This window comes from Triticum urartu, chromosome 3, assembly GCF_003073215.2.
Source record: "Triticum urartu cultivar G1812 chromosome 3, Tu2.1, whole genome shotgun sequence".
In the NCBI taxonomy this organism is placed as follows: Eukaryota; Viridiplantae; Streptophyta; class Magnoliopsida; order Poales; family Poaceae; genus Triticum; species Triticum urartu.
In genome coordinates, this window is record NC_053024.1 from 720,831,855 (window position 1) to 720,853,131 (window position 21,277).

Genomic DNA, 21,277 nt, shown 5'->3' on the forward strand with positions numbered 1-21,277 from the left:
TGCTTTACTAATTATTATTTTCCGCAAAATTGTTTATTTTGTGGCAACGGGAGCTCCAACGCTCTAGAAGAGGCACATGATTGAGGAACCTCTGGAATAACATACCCAAGTAAGACCACACGCACCTCTCGAGATTGAGTCAATCTTGACGCTCATGTTTATAATATAAATTTGAATCATTTATTCTTTTTAATTAGTTATTAGTACAAAAACAACTGCCAGCCTTCGATCCTTTGATCGTTGAAACTAATAGTTTGTATAGTTAGATAAAAGATCAATGGTAATCTCCTCCAACCCTCTCTGTCCCAAATGTACACTTTCTTGCCAGCTATTGCTAAAGGAATATCTAGGCATTCAAGGAAGCAATAAGTACTCGAATGTTAGTATGTACCAGCACCATATAGAGTCCAACAACGCATCAATATTCTGGTATTAGAACTTTGTATAATATTCAATCAAGCGTGTCGCCTGAGTGAGGGTTTTGGTCGGTTCGGTGTCGTATACTATCATCTTCTCGCAAAACTAATAGCTCCCAAGTGGGTAGAAGTTCCGGTACGCACCGAAGTTTGAAATTGCTGAACAACATTAAGAAATACTTGTAGAGGTAGTGATATGGTAGAGGTGAAGAGCATGCTGGCAATGAGATGGGAGACATGAAATTCTTGATAACCTAGTAAATTCTTTTCTTCTTATAATATAGCCATAGGGGTGACTGAAACTTAAAACTCACTAAGAAATAATAGCCACAGTTCCAGGAACAGGACCAGGCTTGAATCCCAAACGTTTATCAGATGTTCGAAAAGTCCACTTTGAGACATTGCCATCTGCAGCAGAACAATAGAGTCAGAAGCAAAAAACAATGGAACTACACTATTATGGAGGAAAAAGGTAAAAGTAGTACAAATAGACACTATAGAGATCAAGCAGCCAATATCGCTGTGATAATTAACTACTAAAAGTGAAAGAGGCACCTGAGATACACTACAACCTAGACTATCATCTGAGTTGACAAATAGACTTCCATTCTAGATTGACCATATACAGTACTCCCTCTGAACTAAAAGTGTCGCGGTTTAAAACTAAGCTTACTTCAATCTTAGTTCAAAACCGCCACACATATTATGGATAGGAGGAAGTATTTATTAGGCAAAGTTAAAGAAGCTACCATGCTTTTTCTGAAAGGCTAGGAGTTATTCCATTATTCAGATAACAAAGAAGCAGACACACAAAATTCAGTCGCCCTATGGTCTTAAGGTAACTCTCCACTCAATGGTGACCAAATCGACATGATATGTGGGCTTGGTTCATCAAGTAGACGGAAATCAGGATGTTCAGTACTCCACGAAAATATATGCAAGCATAAGAAGGTTACTGATTGAACGTGTGTGCCAGCTGAAGGTTACTAGATAATTTTGCTTAGTTGTTATTTTTACAGTACATTTATGTGATCGTTAATTTTATGTGAAGACATGTGTATTGGTCGTGAGTAAATGGCACCGGCGGTCCGAGAACTTGCGATGCGGGTGCACTTAAGTCACGGTACTTGCAAACCGGAAAAACCCATCATAGAACTTGCATTACGGGTGCAGATAGGTCATACAGGTCATCTGAACCGGCCAGCTGCCCGGTTTTCTCCCTCTAACGGTCAAGCGCGATAAATTTGTTCACGACTTTAAAAATATATGTGATTCGTGACTTTAAAAAAATGTTCATGAACCATAAATTTGAAAACTATTTGTTCATGACTTTAAAAAAATGTTCGTGAACGTTTCAAAAAATATATTTGTGGTCCGCGACTTTAAGAAAATGTTCGCGAACGATAAATTAAAAATATTTATTAAAATTATTTGTGATTAGTGACTTTAAAAAAATGTCCAGGAACGAAAAATTTGAAAATGTTTTTGAATGATAAATTTAAAAATGTTCGTGAATGATTAATTTGAAAACTATTTATTCACGGCATTAAAAAAAGGTTGAGAACGATAAATTTGAAAAATATTTTTGATTCGTGAACATTTTTTTAAAGTTGTGAACATTAAAGAAATTGTGATTCACGACTTTAAAAAAGTTCGTGAACGATAAATTAAAAAATATTTATTAAAAATATTTATGATTCGTGACTTTAAAAACGTGTCCACGATTTTTTTTTGAAAATGCTTGCGAACGATAAATTTGAAAATGTGGTGAATGATTAATTTGAAAACTATTTGTCCACGACTTTAAAAAAAATTACAACGATAAATTTGAAAAATATTTGTGAGTCGCGAACATTTTTTTTAAGTTGTGAACATTAAAAAAATTATTTGTGATTCGCGACTTTAAAAAAAGTTCGCGAATGTCCACGAATGAAAATTTTGAAAATGTTTGCGAACAATAAATTTGAAAATGTTCATGAACGATTAATTTGAAAAATATTTGTTCACGACTTTAAAAAATGTTCGCGAACGATAAATTTGAAAAATATTTGTGATTTGCGAACATTTGTTTTAAGTGGTGAACATTTAAAAAAATGTTTGTGATTCGCAACTTTAAAAAATGTTCTCGGACAATAAATAAAAAATATTTATTAAAAAATATTTGTCATTCGTGATTTTTAAAAAATGTCCAGGAACGAAAAATTTGAAATGTGACATATCTGCACCCGCAACGCAAGTTCTGTGACGGGTTTTTCTCGAAAATAGGACAGCTGGCCGGTTCAGATGGCATATGTGACCTATTTGCACCCGCAATGCAAGTTCTATGACGGGTTTTTCCAGTTTACAAGTACTGTGACTTAAGTACACCCGCAGCGCAAGTTCTCGGACCGCCAGTGCCATTTACTCGAAAAAGGACTACAAGTTATAAATTCCCATATGTATAATGTGTAAAATAACTACGTCAAAAGAGATTAACAATAGAATCACAAAACCTCATCAACACGGTGTTGCCACAGAAAATTTGGATCTACCCCTACAACAGGATGAGAGACCCATCCATTCAACGAGGAAGGGGATACAAGGCAAACAAAATGAAAATCAGATCTGCACTCAAAAGTAAATAAAAATCATGCACGAGAAAAAGGGCCAGGGAAAAATAGTTGCGTAGTGGGTACCTGCTCCTCCCGAAGGCGCGGTTCTATATGAAATCGTACAGAGGTGCATGCTGGCGAGGCCTTCTGCTCGCGCCATCGGCAGTGGGGAGAAGCGGCCACGCCAGTCACGCAATCCTGATGCCGTCGGGCCTCTCTCCATTACCTCTCGAACAGCCGGCCACCACTGCCCTGGTTCCTCGACGCCCCCGCTCACCACGTACGGCTTGAAATCTGGACCGTTGTGTCACCAGCACCACGACGGCCGGTGCAGGAGATGGATTGGTTGTGTAATGAGGGCCATGTGAGCCGCCGACACCGATCTGGGGAGAAGGAGAGCTCCGTGGAGCAAACCCTATTTAGGGGAGGAGGATTCGTGCAAAGGAGGAAACGAGGGCTCAAGCAAAGCAGGCAGCCACACGAACAGGGTGGCGGCGACACCTAGCAAAGGAGGAAAAGAGGGCTGATGGAGAGAACGTCGCCGTGGCTGCGAGGCGGTGCTGGGTTTCGTTGGGAGGAAGTGGTGATGATGATCGCATCTGCCGGACAGGGGGCGAGGATCGATTGACTTGGGACGTTAGGAAAGATTCTTTTTTTAAGGGTGGGACGTTAGGAAAGTTATATTTGTGATCTGTGTAAATCTTTTTGCCAAGAACTGAGCTCGCTTATGGGGTCCTACTGGTGGAGGCAGCAGGACAAGGAGAACACCATCCACTGGATTAGCTGGGATAAACTAACAAAATCAAAAGCCCAAGGTGGATTAGGTTTCAGAGATATGCATGGGTTCAATATTGCTATGTTGTCAAAGCAGATCTGGAGGATGATTGAGCACCCGGACTCTCTTTGTGCCCAGATCCTGAAAGCAAAGTACTTCCCGGACACCCATGTGCTTCAGGCGGAGCCAAAGGATGGCATCTCCTATTCTTGGCGAAGCCTTTTACATGGTTTGCAACTAGTGCGAGAGGGTTATGTGTGGTGTGTTGGCAACGGCACGAGTATCAAGCTCTGGACTGAGCCTTGGCTGCCGCGGCCGTGGGCGAAGACAGTTATGACGCCACGAGGGGGGAACATATTAGAGTATGACAGTGACCTGATCAGTCCTATAACAGGTAGTTGGGATGAACAACTTGTTCGGGACACCTTCTAGAATGTTGATGCCGAGTGTATCCTGCAAATACCAGTCCGGGAGAGGGTGCAAGACTTCATTGCATGGCAGTTCGACCCCAAAAGCCTACATTCGGTTAAAAGCGCATACAAACTACACACGCAGCTGGAGAGGATGGCAAAAGATGGAGGAGCAGGCAGTAGCACTACCGCGCTGGGTAACTTGGATGTGTGCCAAGATGATTCCTGGAAACGAATTTGGAAGCTCCCCTACCCCAGGAACGTCCAAATGTTTGCATGGCGTGTTAGACATGAGTCTTTGGCGCTGCGAACAAACTTGGCAAGGAGGGGTGTACCGATTGAAGATACAGCTTGCTTATTCTATGGACGAGCAGCCGAGGATGGAGCTCACCTATTCATAAAATGTAAGGTTGTGAAACAGGTGGGGCGGGACCTGGCCTTGGAAGAAGAAAGGATGAAGATGGATGAGATAACATCAGTTCATGAGATGATGGATCATTTGTGGAGGATTGATGAGCAGAAAAGAATATGCATTCTTACCGCCTGGTGGCTGTGGTGGAGTAATCGGAATAAGCTCAGGGAGGGCGAGCTCCCCTGGTCCGCGGAGGAGGTTGCAAGGCGCACTCGCAGCTACACTTTAGAATACCAACAAGTCTTCTCTAAAAAACCTGAGAAACAGTGTGATGACAAGTGGAGGCCGCCTCAGGAGGACATGATCAAGATAAATGTTGATGGCTCGTTTGTGCCAGGTGAACAACACGCAGGTTGGGGTGTAGTGGCAAGAGACTCGGAAGGTACTGCCATTTGTGCTCGCGCAGGTCGTCAGGAGCATGTAGGAGACCCTTTCGGTGCAGAGGTCAATGCCATGGCTCACGGTGTTGCACTGGCGGCGGAACTTGGTATGTTGAGGGTGATCTTCGAGACCGACTCCCAGCTTGTTGCGGATGCAATGGACCTGAGAAGGGCAGACTCATCGGCTTACTCGGCTGTCATCGAAGATATCAAACTACAGCTGAAACTTTGGTTTTCTCATCATGTAATAGTGTCATGTAGGAGAGGGGCAAATTCTGCTCCCACGAACTTGCTAGTTTGGGTCGCTTGTGCGAGGCTGATCACTCGATGCAGTGGGACTATGATGTACCTGCCACGCTTGTGGCTTCTGTCCAGGGCGATTTGCCTGGACACCGTTAATGTTAAAGCTATGCTTTACTTCAAAAAAAAGGAAGGTGTTGATTAGAAAGAAAAGAGTGAACGGGGAGGGGTTGGTTTATTTGGGTAGAACCAATGGATTGCAAAAACCATGACAGGTTTGGTAGCGTTGAAAAAAATCGATAGTGGGGTGAAGACCTCGTTCGATCGACGGGAAGAAGTAAACGAACTCACTAAACAACGTACGTACTGAGACATTATGAGTGAGAGAAAAAGTACCACTTCCATAATAAGATTTGTTTGTCATGGTTTACTTCTTAATTTTCTTAAAATTCTTTATTTGTTTCCCGAAAATCTATTATTTGTTTTCTAAAGCAAATTGCATTAATGAGACAGATCGGTTAATTTGGATAAGTTAGGAAAGTTGGATCTATGATCTTTTGTATGCTTGGAAACTGCTAATTTTTTTAAAAAAATAGTGAAGTAAAAAAATAAACCAATGGATAAGAAAACCCGTGGGAGGGGATGATGGGAGGTGGGAGGAAATAAAACCGGACGAAAATAAAACCGAAGTACCAGGCTACCAACTGCTCCATTAGGAGTAGAGATTAGGAGTAGAGATGTGCCGCAGTGGCTACCGTGCCCAGTCCGTCAACGTTAGCATCTGTGTATCGAATCCCGCATTTTGCATATTTATTTTTATTTTTTGACTATTTTTTTAGGGGACGTGGATACGGGGAGCGATGCTGGGCCGGCCCAGTACCGCCTTTGAGTGCCCACTAGGCTAAGCGGCGCTTACCTATGAAATCCGACTGGATCTTACCGATGAAATCCGACTGGATCTTGTAGTTTGAGAAGCGGCTTGACGGGGTATTCGGCCGCGGAAACCCATCGGCATCGACGTAGTTGGAGCCGTAGGGGTAAGCCCATTGCCGTGACATCTCGGTGACGGGGTCGGTCAGAGGGAGGTTCCTGTTGTCAGCGAAGTCATCCCCGAAGACAAAGAAGGTGGCGCTCGACGGCTTCTTGATACGTCTCCGCCGTATCTACTTTTCCAAACACTTTTGCCCTTGTTTTGGACTCTAACTTGTATGGTTTGAATGGAACTAACCCGGACTGACGCTGTTTTCAGCAGAATTACCATGGTTGTGTGGGCTTTGACGAAAAAGAAGAGCTAGCCGTACTGAAAAAAAGTTCATACCTGTCTATTTGATGTCTGAAAGTGGGGAGAATTTGTCTTGAAGAACAGTTCAATCACAGTTGTGTCGAGCTCGAGCCAACTGTTATATACAGTATAATTTGCTGGTAGGGCTGTGAACCTAAATTTTTTCACATCGTATCTTTCTTTTCCTGTGGCAGTTGGCTATTATTAGATATAAGCATGTATGAGCTGTATGATTTTCCAGCTTCAATGGCTGAACCAATTAGATGATTCAGTTAGTGGGCCATCTTGCTAGATATTAGATCCGTCTAGTGTTGTAAAAGAATTTGTAGGAAAAAGATAACTAAGGTTTCGTGGTGTAGTTGGTTATCACGTCAGTCTAACACACTGAAGGTCTCCGGTTCGAACCCGGGCGAAGCCATTTAATTTGTTTTTTTCTCCATTTTTCATTGTGTAAAGAAAAAAAAGAAAGAAAAAGAATGGCCCATACAGGTCTCGAACCTGTGACCTTCGCGTTATTAGCACGACGCTCTAACCAGCTGAGCTAATAGGCCTCTTGCGTGGTTTTATTTTTCATGCTATATATTATTTACTTCAGTCACATGGGAAAAGCTTTAAAGTTCAAGATCAACCGGACTTCATATCGTGACAACTTTGTAAGTCTGGGTGTTTTACTGTGAGATTGGCATATCATGCAGAACGGAAAGCGGAGTATCATACCAGAGCTGGCAGTGTAACAGTGTAACAGGAGGAGGAAGAAGTGAACCATCATGTTGTTTCTTAAATAAAGTTGCTAAAGTTCAAAAAAAGGAACATTTGAATCAGCCAAAACAAAACTGTTTTTGTTCACCCTACACATGTACACTTAGCCCACGGTACAAAGAAACCTAAAGATCAGAAGAGGTGTCAGTCAGGAAATCCACACACACACATCTATGCCTTCGAGATAGCAATTACACTAGCAACGCAAACATCTATGCCTTTGTTGGTTACCACGGGAAATCGAGACACACATAAGACTACCATTACCGGACCGTGCATTCTCGCAAAAAAAAAGATGTGCCAGCCGGCTCGATCTCGATGCTGCATTAGAAAAATTGTGCTTATCATGCTTACGAACACCATCACAACTTAACTCAGCTCCATCTGGTATTGTGAATGACGGTGAACCCACAGATGGATATTGATTGAATGGTTTGGATATAATAACAAAGAATAAAGAAAAGAAGTGGTAATTCACATGGTCCACGAAAGCATCTGTAAAATTGCCAAAGTCAGTTAGCAACCTCGAAGTAGCGAAAGAGAGAAGGGTGCGTTGGAGCGGGGTGGTGAAGATTGGGGGAAGGATGAAATTTAACAGCACACACCTTTTCACAGCTTGGAGCTGGGGAATTCAGATTCAGATTCTTCTGATCGGTGGCACTTCTCATTGAAAGCTTTGTATGTTGACATGTAAAACCAGAGATATTATTGAACTCCTAGAACATTTGATAACTGCAATATTCCACGCATTTGATGGTATGGGTTCCCCAGAGTTTTTCATTGTGACACTGACTGGAGTATGTTAGAGATAATCCTTAAGGGTTAACATAATAGGATATGGATCTCTGACTGAAACACCTGAAGCACATCGGAAGATTACATACTAACCATGATTTTGTATGACCAAGATGGGATAGTCCCTGATTTTACTGTCATGAGTCTCCAGTGATGTGGAATCCTTCGGAGGAGAAGAGCAACAACAGGGTAGACGGCAGCAGGTACGCGGGAGGGCCGCCGACACTACCATGTGGTAGCCGGTGGTAGTAGAGGGTCTTCTGGCCATCAACTCTCTTTTTTAGGATCGGTAGTTAGCCCTCTAGCAAGGTTTAACTCATATATGTGTGCACACACGAAGAGGTACGTGACATCTTCTGTTTATACGACGGGCTGATGGGCGAAGGACTGAAACCATATGTTGGTTCTAGGTGCCCACGATCAAAGCACCATTGTGGAAAAAGACTCCCCCTTCTCTCTAGGTCAATAACAACCTGAGATCAATTCCAACAATCTCCCCCTTGATCGTAAGGTTAGCAATCAACATGAGCCCACTCTTAATAAAAAATGATATACCAAAGTAAAGTGTTACAATGGCCAATGAAGTGTCATTGAACCTCAGTACTTAATAGTATAGGATTCTATCTCGAAATGTATGACATTTTACTTTATGGGAGTTGGTTTATTTGACGGTCCTATTTTCCAGGATCAAAAGCCTTTCAAAACTCATGCTTGCAGCATAATCATAAAATAATGAGTGGTAAGCCTTCGATAAACGGATCCATAAAAGGCTTTTTGGTGGCCATCAGAGGCATGGCGCTCCACACAGTTGCCCCGTGGGCAAGAGACAGACAACACACTACCTCAATGTCACATATTCTCCTAGTTTGCGAGTGTATTGGAAGTTAACTTCCATATGAAAATACACATTTTTGGGGCACCGTGACATATGGACTTCCAATCTGGGCGAGTGTTAGCCTGTTTATTGCTTGACGCACCGCTACCCTATGCTCGTCCAAGGGCAATCAATAAGTGTTGCAAACTGTAAACCATGCTTCTCCGAGTGCTCACGCTTCCATGTGCTCTAAGGCTTAAGCTTTGCAATCTCCTCGACATCCAGCTCCTAAAAATATTGTTGCAGCCTAGCCGGATTTTTTTTACCTCCTTGTTAGATGAATTCGACCACCCAGTGGAGGTGGCACTGGCCTCGGGAGGGGGGGGGTAGATCGCAAGGGGGTCTCTTGGGATCGAGTGGCCATGCCAAACCCGAATGTTCACCCCATTTCCCACTCGCCGGATAGTCTCTTATTTATTGTGCAATTCAAGGCCATACTCTATGGCATGCCATGTTGACAAGTCGTTTCCAATGAAAACCATGTGAAACAATGTTGCAATTGGTTCGCGCAAAAAACAAATACAAAAAGGGTAGCATTCGGAATCTGCACACACGGAGAATCAGGGTATTGGTTTCGACACATTAATCATAGCGGTCAAATGGTCCCCGTGGAAGCAAAGAAATGCGAGAGTCTCCATCTGGTCCCCGCGGAGGCAAAGAAAGGTGAGAGTCTTCACCTGGTCCCCGTGGAAGCAAAAAAATGTGAGAGTCTTCAATAAGGTGGAGCACCAAAAGAGACCCAGGGAGCTCGTCATGGATATATTAGGCGAGGTCACATATTGGAGGCAAGCGGCGGGAGGTGTTGGTGGGTTGCAATGTTTTGTGAGAGGATTGCTTAGTGCACTGCCGTGGGTTGGCATGGAAAAAACAGTTATGGATCCTGTGAGTTAGACTATCGGGTCTAGTTGCGCAAGTATAGAGTTATGCTCATGTCTTCTCCATGACTAGTTGATGGTGTTTAAGCGTTGTATATGCACATAAAAACGAACCTAAACCATACCCATTCGGGTCGGGTATCCACAGATACCCCTATATCAATCCTCAATTCAGTGACAAGGCACCCGTCACCCCTAGAACATGTCGACCCGATAGATCACGTCGACAACAAATAATCAAACGGTGTGGAAATGCCTTGAGCTTATTGAGCCGCATATAGGCAAGCATTCGGTTTGTATAGCTAGAACACATCTTTATTGTAGATGTGCCAAATGATATACACTAATTACTTCTTAGGAATATAGTTTTCACAAAAGAAGACGCAAATGTAATATAATATTCATCCTGGAATACAGAAAATACAGTCTTTGAAACGCTTGAAACTATCGAACAAATACAATCAGAATATTGTCATCATGGATGAAAAGCGCTACAACGACATATGAAAGCTGACTATCTAGTCTTGATCTAAAAACACCCTCAAGGGCTTTTCCAATTGTTTCATGGCAGCCTCCCATCCCACGTGCATCGGGTGCATGTCGTCCCAATAGAAAAATTTATTGGACTTGTCGCACACGGTGTAAAGAAGCTCTCTGGACAACTCGCCTTGCTGTCCACAGTAACCCTTCGAATCTAAACTCTCGCAACACGGCGATAGTTTGCGCTTGAATTGCTTTGTTAGGTCTGAGCCTTTACCTACATTAATGTACATCAAATTAATTTAGATTAGAAAATTTTGAAATAAAGAAACTTTTGAATGCATGCAGATACATACCTGGCACATTATCCACAATATTAATGAATGTGGTGTACAGATCGGCGATGTGGACATTCTTCTTTGCTGTCATAACTTGTTTCAAGTTATTGTTATGGATGGAAACACCCAAGTTTTCAAAAATATCGCACGTGGTGTAGTTGTTAGTTCGGGTTTGTGATGGTGTGCAACTGACAGGATGTAAGTTGTTGACAAGAACCTTTGTCACCCCGAGCTTCAACAATTGCTCCACATTAGCAGCCATCTCTTTTGTCACTTTCCCAATATAAGCATTAATCTGCACCGCATACATGAAAATTAAGTTAGTAAGATGCACAAACAAATTAATTGTTCAAACTAGTGTATGCATACTATGTTGATATAGTACTCACATCGCTGGGGCTACTTAGTCCAATGACGCCGGTGCTTGCATAATCATTGCCGGAGAAGGCCACGAGCGCTACAGAGTGAGTCAATTGTTTCTCCGTGATGGTCCCGTCCTTGACCATCTTCCTGAAAATATCAACTTGCTTGGTAAAGGTGGGAAACTCATGTGATGTACTATCCAACACCATTGCACCACCCGTAGCAAAAGTCATGCCGGACAGGTCGCATGTTTTCTCCGCTGTACGGGCATGTGCTGGAGGGGCTTCCTCCAACCCCAACATTGTTGCTGCAAGTTATCAATAGAACAATGAGTAGGGTTAATTATGATGCACCAGGGATTTATACAATATAACAGAGTACTTGTTTTAGGGCAATAAATAAGTATAACAACGGTACTTACCGATGAAATCCGACTGGATCTTGTAGTTTGAGAAGCGGCTTGACGGGGTATTCGGCCGCGGAAACCCATCGGCATCGACGTAGTTGGAGCCGTAGGGGTAAGCCCATTGCCGTGACATCTCGGTGACGGGGTCGGTCAGAGGGAGGTTCCTGTTGTCAGCGAAGTCATCCCCGAAGACAAAGAAGGTGGCGCTCGACGGCTTCTTGATACGTCTCCGCCGTATCTACTTTTCCAAACACTTTTGCCCTTGTTTTGGACTCTAACTTGTATGGTTTGAATGGAACTAACCCGGACTGACGCTGTTTTCAGCAGAATTACCATGGTTGTGTGGGCTTTGACGAAAAAGAAGAGCTAGCCGTACTGAAAAAAAGTTCATACCTGTCTATTTGATGTCTGAAAGTGGGGAGAATTTGTCTTGAAGAACAGTTCAATCACAGTTGTGTCGAGCTCGAGCCAACTGTTATATACAGTATAATTTGCTGGTAGGGCTGTGAACCTAAATTTTTTCACATCGTATCTTTCTTTTCCTGTGGCAGTTGGCTATTATTAGATATAAGCATGTATGAGCTGTATGATTTTCCAGCTTCAATGGCTGAACCAATTAGATGATTCAGTTAGTGGGCCATCTTGCTAGATATTAGATCCGTCTAGTGTTGTAAAAGAATTTGTAGGAAAAAGATAACTAAGGTTTCGTGGTGTAGTTGGTTATCACGTCAGTCTAACACACTGAAGGTCTCCGGTTCGAACCCGGGCGAAGCCATTTAATTTGTTTTTTTCTCCATTTTTCATTGTGTAAAGAAAAAAAAGAAAGAAAAAGAATGGCCCATACAGGTCTCGAACCTGTGACCTTCGCGTTATTAGCACGACGCTCTAACCAGCTGAGCTAATATGTGCAATGTAACCACAGGGGGAAAGAGTCTCCGACAGGTTAGAGCATCAGGCTAATTTATATGGCGATAAGAGAAGGCGTCGGCGCTGCTGCGGTGAGGGTGCTCAAAAACATCAGGATAAGGACTGCCACACTGCTGCCAGACTCGTTTCCAAGGTGACAGGGATGAACTATTTTAAAACAACTCTGTCCCGAACCACAATATTCACAAAAAAAAAGTGCAAAAGTTCATGAAGAAAAAACATTCATATTGCTCTAGGCGAAAAACGATGCTTCAAAAGGCTGTTTCTGAAAGCATGTTTGGAGCCCTGGTTTTGTTCTTTTCCGCCCAGGCCAACACCAATGACATTAACTTTGCACCTAGGTAGAGCACTAAGCAATATTTGCTGACAGAAAATATCAGCTTATGTTGATTTTCAATTCAAATTTTCAGAACTTACTGTTTATGGCAACACCAAATTAGTTTCATTAGATTAATCAGAAAGTATATTTTCATACTAGTATAAACGTGGATTTTTTTTTATAAACTTGGTCAAACTTAAGAAAGTTTCAATTAGAGCAAACCTAGAACTTCAAGTATTCTGAAACGGAGGAAATATAAATTAAGTTAAAGCATGTTTGGAGCCCTGGTGATAAGAGAAGGCGTCGGCGCTGCTGCGGTGAGGGTGCTCAAAAACATCAGGATAAGGACTGCCACACTGCCGCCAGGCTCGTTTCCAAGGTGACAGGGATGAACTATTTTAAAACAATTCTGTCCCGAACCACAATATTCAAAAAAAAAAAGTGCAAAAGTTCATGAAGAAAAAACATTCATATTGCTCTAGGCGAAAAACGATGCTTCAAAAGGCTGTTTCTGAAAGCATGTTTGGAGCCCTGGTTTTGTTCTTTTCCGCCCAGGCCAACACCAATGACATTAACTTTGCACCTAGGTAGAGCACTAAGCAATATTTGCTGACAGAAAATATCAGCTTATGTTGATTTTCAATTCAAATTTTCAGAACTTACTGTTTATGGCAACACCAAATTAGTTTCATTAGATTAATCAGAAAGTATATTTTCATACTAGTATAAACGTGGATTTTTTTTATAAACTTGGTCAAACTTAAGAAAGTTTCAATTAGAGCAAACCTAGAACTTCAAGTATTCTGAAACGGAGGAAATATAAATTAAGTTAAAGTTCAGGAACACCTTGCAGAAAGGTACATTTGAATCAGCATAACCAAAGCTGTTTTTGTTCACCCTACACATGTACACTTAATCCAGTATACAAAGAAACCTAAAGATCGGAAGAGGTGGAAGTCAGGAAGTTCACTGTCAAGTTCACTTCGGAAGAGGTTGGGGGCGATTTTAACATTATTCGAAGGAGGGAGGAAAAGAATAATGAGAATTTTGACGGCAGATGGTCGTTTATGTTTAACTAGCGGGTCCACCCGCGCATTTGCGCGGCTAGATGTTTATTATTTCTAGTTATGTATTTTAGACAACCATTTTTTTTGGCATTTGAGCATCTCTTTCTATATGTGATGACACCCTACATAGTATACCATTCCAAGTTTATTTGTTAGGTCCCATTAAAAGTTGTTTGACAATGGGCCTTAGATATGTTATGGTAAGTTGAAGTGTGATATTTAAATAAACACATTTATAGCAAGTGATTTAGTTTTTGTCACGATGTATGCATTGACGGTTACCTTCATGTATTTATACCATTTAAATATGGAATATGTCTACATTGATTCCACTCTTTTGCTCTCTGTCGCCAGGCCTTTCTTTACCCATGAAGCTATTGTATTCTCATAGAGTGGCACGTTTCATCGGTAATTGTCACTATGAAACAGTAGTTGTAGTCTCATGTCACTTGATTTCCTTCTGCTTGTCTAATTTTTAGCCTTCAATAAATGCAGCAAACCTGATTTTATGATCTTACTTAGTTTGATTTCCGAAACCCCAACTATTACATTATTATATTAGGTGTGACTATGTTTCTCCAAACCCTAACTATTAAATAGTGCACATAATGTAAAATTACAATCCTTGAAGGCAATGATAGCAAGGTGGAGCTCGCTTGTACTCCAGGATTTTTGATTGATAGATATCATACTATGTAATCCCTTTCTATGTCATTGGTTTTACAAAACCTATAATTTCATGCACAAATTTATTGTTCCATTATGTGCAAGCCGCTTATAATTATTGTGTGTGATCTAAGGATGGCAGTGTACAATTAAAACAAAGCCTTAACTGTGATGTTTTTCCACCTTAATGAGCACTCACTGGCCTTCTTGCTTTTTTCCATATGATTTCGTTTTGCCATATCAGTCGAGGTTACCGTTTTCTCTTGGCATCTTCAAGCTTATATTTGTCTGATGTTATGTATAGATGATAGGAAAAGTGCCTTCAAGGATGTATGTTTGTTGGTGTACATTGATGTTGGATGGACCATTGACTTGATCGAGCGCCCCTGATATATATTCATGTGTCATGCCATAGTTATGTTGGAGATTGTTCCCTCCTTAACCCTCAAGTCTTTGGTTCTATTTCCTGCGCGGTTACTGTCCTACTTTCATGTGTAATTCGTCTATTTTGTCGCAAACATATAACTTTACCTAATTAAGATTCTCCATATAGAAGCTATTTAGGGGAGGATAATGTTCTCCGCTAAATTCAGAGAAAAGTTGATAGTACAAAATGAAGTGCTTGCAAGTGTACACATTCATGCTTCAAGCACATGTATATTTACATGAAAATGAAAATAAAATTGGTTATACCTGAAACAATGAAAAATTATTTTATTTTGAAAGCAACAATCTTGTAATCATGAAAAATGATTTTAGAAATTTCAAGCAAATCTTATCAAATTTTAATTGTGAATTAAACGGACATGCAAGACAAACTTTAATGACTAAAAACATCCGATTTTTTGACATTTTAATATATTATTTTTACATAGCAACTCGTCCACTTGTTCGACATAAGATTTAGAAGAAAGGTTAATCCCATCCAACGCGCCATGTGGTGCAGCAATACTACGGAGTCATTATTTCATCTCAAGATGCCTCGGCTTGGCTCCAGTTTAAGTTGTCGAGCCAGCAATCCGATCGAAGCTGGCTGCTCTGCCGGCGTCGGCGTCGGCGTCGGCGTCGCAGAAGATGCTTTTCACGTGGGCAGCACTTTCCACCTTCCATTTCCATGAGGGCACTCCTAATTGCTACCCTGCTCCTCCTCCAGCTCCACAGTGTACGTGTCGGCACATCGATTGCCACACCAACTGCCGTTCATTGACGGCCAGTAAGCTCTCTACAGCAATTGCACCACGGATGGTCCCTCCTTGCTTACCCGCCGCATCTTGCACTGCCCTTGTTCCAATCCTCGTCTTCCTTCTAACACGCTGCTCTCACCCAAACGATGCTTCTCAGCTTGTTTTTGTCCAAGCAATTGTTGTTCAAGCCGGTGGTGTTGTGGCGGGCCCGAAGCAGCTTGTCAGCCTGCTGCTCAATGGGCAGTAGCAAAGTTTGTCCTAGTTTTGCTAGTGCCGAACGGCACGGAAGACTAGTGTGTGCGGGCATTGATCCTTGATGCGGAAGGAGCCCACGGTAAGGCGGTCCAATTCGAGAAGAAGTTATCGTGTCCATGTTAGCCGTCGACTGTGTGTTGTCGCCGGCGTCGGCGTTGCCAGCCTCTCCGTCACTCTCGCATGAGGTCTTGCGTTTCAGGTCAAGTTAATGGCCTTCTTCCATAGAGTTTCCTCTGGAGCTTCGTGTTGTCCTTTCCTAGCTCTAGCCTGCTTGCAGTGGCGCCGACGTCTGCAGCTCCACAGGCTCCGATGGGATCGCAAGCGTGCTCGTATGTTGTCGAGTTGGAGCCGGGCGGAGGACACTTATGGTTATTCTGCTTCTCCTTCTATTTTATTCCATATCTCTCTCTTACCTACATCTGCACATCTCCCTTATAATATCTCTACGTGTACATGATTACAATGGAAACTCTTCTTTCCTTTTATTCTGTATTCTATTCTATCGGATGGAATAAGGATACATCATACATACGTACTTATTTTCTTTATTAAATCACAGCCGTTCTTTTTAACTCTTTTTTACTACAAAATATGAGCCGTTCTTTTTCTATCGTTTTAAGTATATAATAAATAGATACCATAATCGAAAACTTGAATCTTAGAGAGATAGAGCTTTCTGGTAGAAAATTCACTCGGCCTAATACATTGCCAAACCCGACATTTGGGAAGCTGGATCGTGTCCTCGCTAGGGTCGAATGGGAGCAGAAGTTTTCCCTGGTAACAGTCCAAGCGTTGTCGCGCGCTATCTCAGAACACACCCTGTTGCTCGTTGACTCTGGCGAGGCAACCCATGTGGGGAATAAAAACATTTTTGTTTCGAATTAGCGTGGTTTGAAAGAGAAGGGTTCCTGGATCTGATAGCAAGGGAATGGGCTAAGGGCTTCTTGATTCAAAGGATTCTCAAAGGAATTTTGAAGGATTCTAATCCTTAGGATTTTTTCCTATGTGGGTTGTTTGATTCGTAGGATTGTAAACCGTAGGAATTTTTTCATAGGATTCATTTGCACTAGATTTCATAGGAAATTTTCCATCCACTCAAACCTCTTTAAAAGAATCTTACGTTTTTCTTATGCACAATCAAACACTCATAGAATCATGTAGGATTCAAGATGACATGCCAATCCAATCCCACGTTTTTCCTATTCCTGCATTTGGGAAATCCTATGAATCAAAGAGTCCCTAAAGATTCAAGAGGGAGGGCCCTGTTGAAAGATGGCAGAATAAGATAAAGCATCTATGAAGATTCCTTCGTGGGTGGGCTAAGCATATGACTGGGATTTATATGGTTGAAAAGGAAAGGCTACTTGTACTTATTCAATGCCTAGATTTAAAAGCCGAGTCCACCATTTCATATACCATGGAGCTAGAAACTAAAGTGGAGGCGGAGATGAGACTGAAAGAACTACTTCGAAAGGAGGAATTGAGGTGGGCATTGTGAGCTAAAGTTTGCAAAATCGTCCAAGGGGATGATACCACTCAATTCTTTCATATGATTGCGAATGGCAAGCACCGAAAGAAGAGGATATTTCAGCTTGAGCAGGATGAGGGGATGATTTTAGGACAGGAAAACCTAAAATTATATATAACCAATTACTATAAGTAGATGTTTGGGCCTCCGGAGGATAACTTCATATCCTTGGATGAGTCCAGGGTTGAGGATGTCCCTCAACTTGCTGCGGATGAGAATGATATTTTGACCGCCCCATTTACGGAGAAAGAGGTGTTTGAAGCTATTTCACAAATGAAGAATAATAAGGCTCTAGGGCTGGATGGTTTCCCGGCGGAGTTTTATAAAAAGTGCTGGCATATTGTTAAAGGGGATTTGCTACCGATGTTTCATGATTTATTCTCTGGACAACTTCAGTTGTTTCAATTAAATTTTGAAATGATAACTTTACTTTCTAAGAAAACAGAGGTCATACGAATTGAACAGTTCCGGCTGATTTGTCTTCTTAAGAAAACAGAGGTCGTAAGAATCCATTTGAGTCGGCCTTCAATGCTCTGACTTGACAAAAATATTGGTCTTCAAATATTCAACTGACATTCAGCTGGCTTTAAAATGTAGAACTTATCGAGCTACGATCTCCAAAATTGCCGAGTTATAAAAACCATTACGTTGTGGTGTTTCAGATGGTGTCAACTGTGAAACAATTCCACATTGTTTGAAGTGATTGTCAAACTCATAACACAGATACTCTCCCCCTCGATCAGATCATAGGAATTTGATCTTCTTGTTACGATGATTCTCAACTTCACTCTGAAATTGCTTAAACTTTCTAAACGTTTCATACTTGTACTTCATTAAATAAATATACACATATCTACTCAAATCATCGGTGAAGGTGACAAAGTAACGATATCCACCGCGCACGTCAACGCTCATCGGACCGCACACATCAGTATGTATGTATGATTTCCAACAAGTAACTTGCCCATTCCGTTCTTCCGGAAAACGGGGTCTTAGTCATCTTGCCTATTTATGGATAAAAACAAAAAATAAGATAAAAATAAAAAAATAAAAAAGAAACATATAGGAAAAATGAAAAAAGAAAAAAAGAAAAAGAAAAAACCGAATGAAAAACAAAAAGTGGTTCAGGGAAGGTTACCGGATTGAATGAAAGTAGAAAGAGTGGGCCGGCCCAAGCAACAAAACAGCACCTCGGGGGTACGCGCTAGATCGCTCGGATCTGCCTGTCCAGAGAGCCATCTTATCTCGCTGAATAAACATTTCTTAAAAAAAAATCTCGCTGAATAAACAACGGCTGGTACAAACTAGTGGATTTTTGTGGCACTCGTCATGTTCAGCTTATTAGTTTATTTATTTCCGATCCAAAACTGGGTGATTGGGAATTTCTGTTGGGCCCTGTACCAGTGAATTTGCCCAGGAAAATTCATATGTGCAACTTAATGGTTGCGTTCATGCCGGAGCTGGGCCCTCGCATGGAGAGAGCTGCTGGCCATTTGATTTCACCGGTATCAAGCTAGTGTGTTCATTGTAGCTGCTGTTACCGTCCACTGGTGACATTAAATTCCTGGCAACAGAATTTCAAGCTTGTCCTTCGTTCCTGTAAAAAGTTTGTCGGATGCGCCGTGCTCGAATACATGCTTTTAGTTAGATCTATCATCCCGGTGTAATCCCAGATCTTATGTGTGTGTACAGGGCATATCCAGCCGTTCGGCCCCCAAGAGCACGAAAAAGTGACGTTTGGAGACGAGCCGGCGTTTTTTTCGACATGGGGGTGAGCACGTTCCCAGCCGCCGCCCTAGGTCGCCCCAGACGCTCCCACAGTTCGTCCAAATTTCAACAAACACGATCAAATTTGAACAAACACGGCCAAATTTCGACGAAATTTAGGCGTTTTTTACACGAATAAAAGGGACGAAGAAAAAACCTAAACTACGGCCGATGCTTCTCCTCCTTGACACGGCCACTGCTCGACCCCTCGCCCTGGCGTGCTGCTTCACTCGAGCGGCGGGTCGTTGCCGCCCTCGACGTGCGCGAGGACGCCGCTGAGCGTGCAGCCAGGGACGCCCCAGCACAGGCGGCGGCCCTCGCTGTTGTTGCGGCCGCGCGGCATCCGCGCGTTGTTGGTGGAGACGAGCCGCTCCTCCTGCCAGCGTTCCCACGCCGCGTGGTTGTTGGCGGCGTACTCTGGGAGTGCCCGCTCCGTGGCCGTCAGGGACGCCCGCGCACGCTCGATCTCGGCGTGGAAATAGGGCGTCTCGGCGACGGGCAGAGGGGGGACAGGGACCCCGCTGGCGCTGAGCCTCCACCGCGACGGAGCGCGTACGTCGGGCGGCGCGGGGTAGTTGGCCTCGTGGAGGAGGTAGGTCTCCCGCTCATGCAGCGAGCGGCGGCCGAAACTGTTGGCCTCCACCGCGTTGCCGGGGTACTCGCGCTCATGGTTGCCGGGGGGAGAGAGAGGGGCTCGAACGGCGGAGAGAGGGGAGGAAGTGCGGCGGCGAGGAGGGGAAGAGATGGGTGCCTCACCAGCGCGGCCAGGGGCGCCTTTTATAGCGGCTCGGGGGTGGCCGCGTGCGAACGCGTGGCGGAAGGCAGCGCGGCGTTGCCGCACTTCGCCGCCCGTGAATCAATGGTAGGCTACCGGCGGCAGCCTTGGCATTGATTCCCCGCGGGAAAACCGAGACGATGAGGACGACCAGCCTTCGTCTCGCTGACGCGCCGGTCCCGCCACTCTTTCGCGCCAAAACGTTCGCGCCAGCGCCCCCGGGCGCTCCCCAGCGCGCCGGGTTCGGGTTGGGTGCGCCGGCGCCAATTTCGGCACAATCCGGCAAAAAAAAACAGGCTCGTGGGGGCGCGACTGAACCGATTTTTTGGCGCTGGCGCTAAAAAAAAGCCTTGAGGGGTTGGGGACGCGGCTGGAGATGCTCTTATGCTACTATCTGAACAAATATGTTGGTTGTGTGGGATTTGACAAAAAAGAAGAGCTAGTCTGAAAATGGGGAGAATTTGTCTGGAAGAACAGTTCGGACACAGTTGTGTTGAGCCAACTATTTTGTAGATAATTTGTTGGTTGGGCTGTGAACGTAATTTTCTTCACATGGTATCTTTCTTTCCTTGTGGCAGTGGGCTATTAGTTAAGCAGATATATAAGCCGTGTGATTTTCCAGCTTTAATGTCGCTTGGTTTGTACAGCTGAAACAATCAGGTGATTCAATTAGTTGGGCATCTTGTTAGATTATTGGAGACGCCTGGTTTGTAAGATGTTTTTGTAGCAACAGGACATGAAGGTTTCGTGGTGTAGTTGGTTATCACGTCAGTCTAACACACTGAAGGTCTCCGGTTCGAACCCGGGCGAAGCCATTTAATTTGTTTTTTGTTCCATTTTCCATTGTGTAAAGAAAAAAAAGAAAGAAAAAGAATGGCCCATACAGGTCTCGAACCTGTGACCTTCGCGTTATTAGCACGACGCTCTAACCAGCTGAGCTAATAGGCCTCTTGCGTGGTTCTTATTTTTCATGCTATATAGTCCCTCCGTTCCCAAATACTTGTCTTTCTAGTCCTTTCAAATGGTTACAACATACGGATGTATGAAGTCATATTTTAGAGTATAGGTTCACTCATTTTACTTCGTATGTAGTCATTTGTTGAAATATCTACAAAGATAAATATTTAGGAACGGAGGAAGTATTATTTACTTCAATCACATGGGAAAAGCTTTAAAGTTCAAGATCAACCGGACTTCATATCGTGACAACTTTGTAAGTCTGGGTGTTTTACTGTGAGATTGGCATATCATGCAGAACGGAAAGCGGAGTATCATACCAGAGCTGGCAGTGTAACAGTGTAACAGGAGGAGGAAGAAGTGAACCATCATGTTGTTTCTTAAATAAAGTTGCTAAAGTTCAAAAAAAGGAACATTTGAATCAGCCAAAACAAAA

At 43.0% G+C, this 21,277-nt stretch overlaps 1 protein-coding gene and 5 non-coding genes across 6 annotated transcripts; 3 read left to right on the plus strand and 3 right to left on the minus strand.

Annotated features, from left to right (window-relative positions):
- Nucleotides 1–6,850: 6,850 nt before the first annotated feature.
- On the plus strand, nucleotides 6,851–6,924 carry TRNAV-AAC. Its single transcript has one exon. It is a non-coding gene; the product is annotated as a tRNA-Val (tRNA).
- A 59-nt stretch (nucleotides 6,925–6,983) lies between these two features.
- TRNAI-AAU lies at nucleotides 6,984–7,057 on the minus strand. The gene has a single exon. It is a non-coding gene; the product is annotated as a tRNA-Ile (tRNA).
- Nucleotides 7,058–10,327: 3,270 nt separating this feature from the next.
- Nucleotides 10,328–15,579, minus strand: LOC125547303 (GDSL esterase/lipase At5g03600-like). Its single transcript, XM_048711235.1, has 6 exons — nucleotides 15,513–15,579; nucleotides 11,790–11,938; nucleotides 11,412–11,634; nucleotides 11,017–11,297; nucleotides 10,646–10,922; nucleotides 10,328–10,566 (listed from the first exon to the last, which is right to left on the minus strand). Exons 1-6 carry the CDS (start codon nucleotides 15,577–15,579, stop codon nucleotides 10,328–10,330), a joined length of 1,236 nt encoding a protein of 411 aa, XP_048567192.1.
- On the plus strand, nucleotides 12,098–12,171 carry TRNAV-AAC. The gene has a single exon. It is a non-coding gene; the product is annotated as a tRNA-Val (tRNA).
- Nucleotides 15,580–20,625: 5,046 nt separating the features above from the next.
- Nucleotides 20,626–20,699, plus strand: TRNAV-AAC. The gene has a single exon. It is a non-coding gene; the product is annotated as a tRNA-Val (tRNA).
- A 59-nt stretch (nucleotides 20,700–20,758) lies between these two features.
- TRNAI-AAU lies at nucleotides 20,759–20,832 on the minus strand. The gene has a single exon. It is a non-coding gene; the product is annotated as a tRNA-Ile (tRNA).
- Nucleotides 20,833–21,277: the final 445 nt, after the last annotated feature.